Raw genomic sequence first — 8,688 nt, 5'->3', positions numbered from 1 at the left:
CAACAGTCCTAAGCAAGGTGCTACGGAGCATGGGAGCTTGAAGGTCCTCCACTGCATCCCAGGCCCCTCGCTTGTTTTGTCTTGTCTTGCCATTGGCCTTTTTCAGTGAGTGGAAGAAAGAGCAACTAACTTTGTGCTGCTCTCCTTCACTTAAATCCAATTCACCCTGCAATGTCTTTGGCCTTCGAAATTAAAAGACAAACAACCCTCCTCCTTCCTTGCTGCCTCCTGCTTCCCTAATGTGTTACTGTTAAAATCTTTACGCACAGTATACAATATTTATCTAGTTCAGATGAAAGGGGGATTCATGTGACAACATCCATTATCCTGCCCCTTCCTCCAATATTATGTATTCTTAATTTTAGATGATTCTATGTCATAATGATTTACCTTCTTTCTTTCCCAGTATAGATCCTTATGCCTTCATTTATGCCTTTCTCTTTAGACCATCAAAATAAAATTATTAAGAGGATCTGCTTTTACCTTTCTCTATGATCCTTGAAAAATTATAGGTTTTGAGAACTTATTCTCCTACTAATATGCTAAACAATTTATCTATGCATTCTATTTTAATTATAATTTTAAATATATATATATATATATGTATATATATATATATACACACACATATATATATATATTTTTCAACAATGACCCTTGCAAAAACTTCTGTTTCAACTTTTCCCTTCCTTCCCTTCACCCCCTCCCCTAGATGGCAGGTAGTCCCATATATGTTAAATAGTATATGTTAAATACAATATATGTATACATATTTATACAGTTATCTTACTACACAAGAAAAATTTGATTTAGAAAGAAGGTAAAAATAACCTGGGAAGAAAAACAAAAACTGCATTCTCATTTTAAAATGTGTATTTATTTCAGGCTTTTTCATTAGAAATGCTTAGAAATCTTTTATTCCATTAACAATCCATCTCCCCTAATTTCTTTCTCCTAGTAGGATTACATTTACATTTTGCTGGATAGATTTTTTCCTTTTGGTTGTAAGACTTTGTTTTGCCTTTTGGAATTTCATATTCCAAGGTCCCCTTCTTTATGGAGGCAGCCGAGAGCCTTGCCTCATATTTCACACAAAAAAATTTTGAAGCCTTTCGAGTGATATATCTCTTCTCGTGTTATTCTCATCTCATATCAGAGATGCCTTCTGTTGCTTGTCTCTCCCTACTGATTCCTCCCTTCCTTCCTGCCAAAAAATCTCCCTATGTCTTCCCCATCCTCAAAAAACCTTCACTTGATCCTTCTACTCTTGCTATCATTCTATATATTTTTTTCTGCCATTTGGGACTAAACTTGAGAAGGCTAGCTACAATACCTGCCTCCACTTCCTCTCCTACTCACTTTTTAGCTGCCCAACAACCTGGCTTTCAACCTCACCATTCCACTAAAACTGTCCTAAGTTATCGATGATCTGCTTTTTGTGAAATTCAATGACCTTTCTCTAGTACTTGTAGTATTGTAGTACTAGTATTCTTGGCTGCTCTGAAACTCTGGCCACTGTTCACCACCCTCTTTTCTCTAGGTGTTTTGGGATACCACCCTTCCCATTCCCTTTCTAACCTTTCCTCTGAGTTTCCTTTCCTCGTTAAGGTCATATCCACTAATTGTGATTTTCCAAAGGGCTCTATTCGGGGTCGTTTTCCTCCTTTACAATATTTCACGTAGTGATCTCATCAGTTCTTACTGATTTAATCATCTCTAAGCTAATGATTCTCAAATCTACTTATCCAGCTCTAACCTTTCTGCTGCTCTTGTCTTGCATTGCTAATTGTCAGGTAATTCAAATTTAATGTCCAGAACTCAACATACCCAAAATGGAACTGTCCTCCCTAAACCTTCCCCTTTCCAAACCTCCCTGTTGCTGGTAAAGGTATCACCATTCTTCCAGTCACCCAGACTCATGAATCATCCAAACTGTTGCCAAAGCCTATTGATCGGACCCTTGTGAAGTGAGATGTCCCTTTTTTTCTATCACCGCCACCAACCTACAGAAGGCCCTCCTTCCTTCATTGTTGGACTGCTCTAGTACCTGCTGGTGCGTCTGCCTGCCACGTTTCTGCCTTCTTCAGGTCATCTTCAACAACCAAAAGGATTTTCCTTCAGAATAGATCACATCATCTTCATACTAAACTCCAGTGACTCCCCATCACTTCCAGGACCCAAGAAGTCCTGTTTTGCATCCAAAGCCCTTCATAACTTAGACCTACCCTTCTACCCACTTTCTAGACTTCTTACACCCCTACCACATACACTGGCTTCCATCCTTGATATTTCTGCAACAAGACACCCCCATCCCCAGGCTCTGAGCATTTTCCTTGGCAGACCCCCAAGCTTGAAGGTTCACTCTCATCTGATCTCTGTCTACTGACTTCCTTCACATGGATGTAGAATTTCCATCCTCTTAATCCCTCTTAATTCTAGTTGACTTCCTTATGCTAATTATTTCCTATTTATCGCGTATAAAGCTTGTTTGTAAATATTTATTTGCTTGTGGCGTCAGGTGACTGCAAGCTCCTTGGAAGAAGTCTTTTTTCTCTGTAACCTAGTAAAGGTGTTTAAGTGCAACTAGAATCTCTGATATGAGGGCTGCTGAGACCTTTCCAGGGCTCTCCACCTACCTTTGGTACCTCCTTTACCCAACTGTTAGCTGCAGCTCCAAGAAGTTGTAGCATGTACAACAGTAGCCACACCGAGGTAAACCCGCAGGTCTCAAACCTGTCAGTCAGGGAGCTAGAAGGATCTCCACCCCAAGCAGAGACAGGCTGCACCAGATTGAGGGGTACCAGCAGGCCTCAAACCTGTCAGTGAGAGAGGATGTCCACCACTGAAGATTTCCTCCGGCATATTGGATGGATGAGAACAATTTGTTCCAATGGCCATAAAAGCGGCTGAAGCTTTGGGTTACTTGCTGTCTAGGGAAGAGGGGAGGGAGAAAAATTTGGAACATAACGTTTTGCAAAGGTAAATGTAAACTTTGCTATTATTTATTTAAAAAAAAAAGAATGGATAAGTTATCAAAGGATAAACAAGAGAATTGTGGTAGGCCCAAAACAAGCAAGAGCTGACCAAGGTACAGAGGCAGAAGAATATAAATTACGTGCAGAAATCAAGAAGTTTGGCTGAGGCATCAAGGGTAGAGGGAATACCATGAAATAAGTCTGAAAAGATAGAAATGGTTGTGGAAGGATTTGAAAAATAGCTTATAAATTTGGCCCATGCAATCTTTTGCTCTTATATATTCCTACAGTTTTGAACTCAAAATGCACTGAACCAAGCTGATGCAAATATGACTGAAAGCTCTCAAGAAATCTGAGGGAGAAGGAACACTGGGAAGTGAATGTAAACTGTTAGCACTACTGTCTATCTACCCAGGTTACTTATACCTTCGGAATCTAATACTTAACGTGCAACAAGAAAATTGGATTTACACACATATATTGTATCTAGGTTATATTGTAACACATGTAAAATGTATGGGAATGCCTGTCATCTAGGGGAGGGAGTAGAGGGAGGGAGAGGATAATTTAGAAAAATGAATACAAGGGATAATGTTACTCATGCATATATACTGTCAAAAAAATTTTATAATTATAAAATAAAAAAAAAGAAAGAAATCTGAGAAGAAATTGGTTAAGTACTCAAGGAAAATTTTTGTGTCCATGTGTGGGGGGGGTCTCAGTACTGGGACCAATTAACATATTTTCATCTTAAAATTTTTGCTTAAATTATAAAACAATTACCCTCCTTCCACTCGCATTATCTTCTTCAGGATGATTTCCCTGGTACTGTCTTGGTAACTCCCATTCAGCTTGCTTATAGTACTTTGTCTGCAAATCTTTTAATTCACCTAAGTGATACTGTGTATTTATAATTGTCAGTTACTAAACATGCAATAAGTAGCTACTAGTGCCAGGCACTATTTTATCTCCTTATGATTTTGTAAAATGAGATTTAACCTGGCATTGAAATGTGAGTGCACAGACTGCTGGGCTTGAGATCAAGAAACTCCCCAAGCTGGGTGACCATGGCCAAGTCATTAACCTCAGGCCCTGTCGGGCACCAAGAGCAGCTTCTCCCTGGGGAGTTCCCTACAGAGATGCAATCACAGGCCCAGACAGGAGCACTTGCTTTGGAGCTGGGAGGAACCTGGGTCCACCCAATCCAGTTGTACCCATGGCAGCCAGGAAAGAAGGGGTCAGAGGTAAAGCAGTGAAGCAAAGCGCAGCTTCCAGCAGCTCAGTGATATTTGAATGGATGGGTGTGTCTGGAGTATGCTTACACTAGCACATGCTGTTTCCCTTCAAAGACAAATTTTCTGAAGAAAAAAATGTCTTGGACAGCACTTCTCCCTCTCCCTCTTCCCCCCCCCCCCCCCCCCCCCGCACCTGCTCAATAAATAAGACTGGGCTGAGACAGACAGATTTGCTCTGTAAACAGTGGGCTGAATCGGATATAGCTTTGCTGGGGGATAGAGCTAGACCAGATGACCTCTGATGGTCAAAGACGAAGAGCCAGAAAGTCGGGGCACAATGTTGGAGAGGACACAGTGCTGGCCAAGCCTGCCTCAAAAAGGCCATTGCATCAATCTAAGCGCAGAAGTGAGGGAGGATCAAGAGTGTCATGTGTCAAGCTTCTGACAAAGAGACAGGGTCAAGCTTAAAGTTACAACTTGTTTAATGCCAGTTACACTGCTTTACATGAAAAACTTACACTGTTCTCTCAATATATACTCTCCACCTTTTGATGCAACATGTGGGACAAGCCTCCCGTTCTGTGGACTGGCCTGTATAAATTCTGGAGGAAGAAATTCCCCACTCTTCCCCAAACCACCTCAAAACTGTACAACTTAGTAATGTCACAGATCATACATGGAAAAATACAATATTTCACTTTTTTTGTTGTCTCATTTACAAGTTGAATTCAGCAGACACTGGACAGCCAATTGTTTTGCACAATCAATGACACAAGATTCTATGCACAGATCTAGGCATGCATACAGCTCCCCCTCCCGCCCCCCACACGCATGGAACCAGCGAGACCTTGTCTGAGGGCAGTTCCCTGAACTTGAATTCCTTTGGCAACTGCACAGGGCAGGGGATGGGGACAAGGCGGGAGTTGGTTTTATCATTGAAAAAAAACAAAACAAAAACAAAAACAAAAACAAAAAATATATATATATATGTATATACACACACACGCACGCACACACATATACACTTATTTCTTCTCCCAGCAAAGTCTCTTTGGTGCCCCTGGGCAGTCAGGTAAACTTCTCTAAGGATTCTTAATGATGAATGATAACGGCCTAGAACAGAACTCACAGCTTCAATGGCCTTTCTTCCCAAGGCTATGAGGCTTGGGTAAGAGATTAATTCCATTGAGAAGATACTCTTACTGCCTCTGATTAGGTGTGGGATGAAATTCAGTTTCTCAGCTGTCCAGTTTAATCATGTTTGATGTTAAAAATAAAAATTTTAAGAGGCATGAAAAAAATGTGCACATTCATCAGCCATTAAAAAGAGCAAAAAACTGAAAAACTCTGTGCAGAGACTTGGCTGGTTATTCCCCTTTATTATCTGCTTTGCTCATGGTTTTCTGAGGCTAAGTTTTATGAAAATCATGAGTTTCAAACACATGAAACAAACCAAAAAAAACCACCACAAACACATACGTATATACACACACAGACACACACATATGGGAGGGCTCAAGGAAAGTCACAGAGCAAAGGAAACATTTCAAAAAGTAGAGCTTTCCAATAAATCCAAATAAAATTCTCACCTGTGCTTTGACTATTTTCTTTTTAGCTTAGAAGCAGCTGCACAGTGTAGACCCAAGAGATAGGTGAGACCAATATTTGAAGTATAACCTAAGGCATTGGGGATTGGCATTTGAGCTAGGAAGCCGAGAAAACCCGGGCTTGTTGGCAAAATCCATCCTTTTCTCCACCTCAGTGTTGTTTCCTGCCAGCGTACTGCTCTACTTAACAATGCTTCCGGTTGCTCTGTCCCAGTCTTCCAATGGCACAGCTGGCTAGTGGAGCCTCTGGTCCCCCAGGGAACAGATGGCCGCCTTATTTCGCCTGTCTTTCCTAACATGGGGTTTTCAGAGTACCCTGAAATTCAGGGCAGGGGTGGGGACAGTCCTTACAAGTGACCAGCACCAAAGGTATCAAGTCTCTCCCAGTGGCCTCTCTCCCCACCCGGTGCTCTTTTCTACTTCAAGAACAGGCCCTCATGGGCTTAAACCTCTGAGGTAGGAATTGCTGTGACAGGCTGCTCAGTTTTGACCTGAGCCACAGAAGTCTGGGCCGTGTCACTCCAGCTTAAAAGGTAGCTATGAGAGGGCATGGAAGGGGAAGGCGAAAAGCCTGAAAGGCTCAGATGGTGGTTTGGCTACAATAGGCACCCCAAGGTTGGCCAAACTGCCCAAAGGGTAAGGGTGGAGGAAGAGCCAGGCACTGTATTTCAAAGATGTTTTTACCTAAAGCTCTAAGGAACACACATTAACTATAATTTTTTCAGGTCCAAATTGTCCAATTCTGTCCTAAGGAGACTACTCTTCACTGGAGTCTTTATGCAGGAGTTTGAATCCCAGATTGTCCTTACTGAGCTCTTTAATCAGAACCCACATGTTCCACATGGTCTGGTAGAGTCTATTGAAAGGAACAACCAAAACAAGGAAAACAAGAGACAGAACAGACCGACATCCAGTAACAGTGGGGATGAAGGCAAAATGTACAGCAGGACTGAGGATGAGCACATAGAGGGGAGAAAAGGACTGCAGGGACTGGAAGCAATGTTTTCTTTCTTGAAGCTCAAAGCCATATAAACTGCCCTTCCCAAGGTCCCCCTCACTGTACCACTCAAAGCACCAAGAACCCCACCTGTCCAGTAGGAAACAAAAGAATTAAGATTTCACTCTGAAAAATAAAAATGCTTTTCTGAAAAGCTTTGATCTAATAAAGATTAAAAAAAAAAAAAAAGCTGGTGTCCAGATTCATAAACACATGATGCCCTCTTTTTCCATTCAAAAGAATGACAATTTGAAATAACTTGTTTTCTTTGATAGCAAATCCAACCCAATATTACCTCATCCTTAAAAAAAAAAAAAAAAAAAAAACAACCAACCCCCCACCCTTTTTTTTGACCACGTGGTGCTATGACCAACGTGGCAATATATATGGTAGGCCAAACAACCCTAGGTTCTGCTACAACTTTCACACACTGGTCATTTCTCCCCATAAGGCTAAGACATACAGAGATGAGTTTTGAATGGGTCACATTCTCAATGATATTGTTTCCTTAAAAAGTCATTTTAATTGAGCTGCAATGAAATCATTTCTTCTGTTGTATCCGTGGAGGCCTTCGTGCTTATTAAGCCCTAAACAATTTAAGTGCTGGATGTCGCTGTTGTATTTTAAGCTGGGTGGTTGTATCTGCCAGTAGAAGCTGTCCCACCTACACAATTGCCACAGGCCTTTGGCGCTGACAGTTCGGAGCATGTGGCGTGCACTGGAGAACACAGTATGGCATTTCACTCTTCTTCTGGATGGTCACTTCTAGCTTTGGCACCTTCTGGGGGCTGGAAATCCCAAATCCCAGTTGCGAATCCCTTGAAAGGTTACTGTTTCCCAATTACTGTCCCATTTTACATGAAAAGTTTGGCCCCAAGAGGCCTTGGCTTCCAGAACTGCCCATTTAAACAGAGAGGTATGGGGCTGCCATGACTTTAAGGTCGTGCAGTCTGACTTCTCCCCTGACCCCCAGTCCCCATTTCCCCCAGACTACAACAATGACAAAAAAGGAAGAACATTTGTTCGCCTCTTCTTGGAGATGATGGAGCAGAAGAGGTAATCTTGTTCTCAAGCTGAGCTGGTCCTGGCCACACCAGTCCTGTCTGGTGTGTGAAATGGAGATGCTGCCCACTCTGGTTCTCTTCTGTTTGCCCTCTGTTAAGGATGGGCTCCTCCTAAAATCTGAGTGGTTCCCCCCCAATCTTGTCCCCTTCCCAAATACTGTTCAAAAGAGTTCACAATCAGGTATTTAATAAGAATCTTGAAGGTTTCTCCAGGTCCACCTACCCGCCCTACCCCTTTTATCTTCCAGCTGATAATTGGGGTTCCGACATGCACGGTGATTAGTGGTTTTTCCCTGTACAACGTAGTGTGGTCCTGGTGTTGGGCTTGGGGAGTTACCGGATCCTAGTGAAGAGATTTAGGACAGATACAGATTCCTAAAAATAAGAAGAGAAAAGAAGGTTGAACCATCAACTATGAGCATTTGTTAAGCATCAATGAAGCATATTTGGTCTTAAAATAAGCAAGAACTTTTGGACAACTAGAGCTATCCAACAATGAAAGGAGCTACTTCAAAGAGTAATCCCAGTTCTTCAAGAAGAGATTAGATTGAGATTGAGGAAGAGAGAAGAATCTAAGAAAAAGATTAAATGACCTCTGAAAATCCTCTCCAATGCAAGGATTCAAGGATTTTTTTATATAGTGCTTGCTACTTTTCTATTTCACAAATAAATTGTTTTCTTTAGAATTTACAATCCTATGGATTTCTATATAGTGCCTTCTAGTTTGTATAGCCTGAAATACCCATTATATTTCACATCACAACTAGGAAAGTGGCAAACCAGGTGTTATTGTTCTCATTTTACAAATGA

General features: G+C 41.5%; 1 protein-coding gene across 3 annotated transcripts in view; it reads right to left on the bottom strand.

Annotated features, from left to right (window-relative positions):
- Window positions 1–4,674: 4,674 nt before the first annotated feature.
- The window catches only part of FZR1 (fizzy and cell division cycle 20 related 1), an 89,176-nt gene continuing 85,162 nt past the window's right edge, over window positions 4,675–8,688 (bottom strand). For 2 of the 3 annotated variants that reach the window (XM_074307452.1, XM_074307444.1), the window contains exon 14: window positions 7,318–8,253. In XM_074307452.1, coding sequence (XP_074163553.1) covers window positions 8,212–8,253 — 42 coding nt within the window. In that variant the 3' untranslated portion in view covers window positions 7,318–8,211. Of the gene's footprint in view, window positions 8,254–8,688 lie in introns of all 3 variants that reach the window. The other variant, XM_074307435.1, reaches the window with a different exon arrangement.

Source organism: Sminthopsis crassicaudata, chromosome 1, assembly GCF_048593235.1.
Source record: "Sminthopsis crassicaudata isolate SCR6 chromosome 1, ASM4859323v1, whole genome shotgun sequence".
In the NCBI taxonomy this organism is placed as follows: Eukaryota; Metazoa; Chordata; class Mammalia; order Dasyuromorphia; family Dasyuridae; genus Sminthopsis; species Sminthopsis crassicaudata.
Note: the sequence above shows the minus strand (reverse complement) of the source record. Positions and strands in the feature narration are given on the sequence as shown.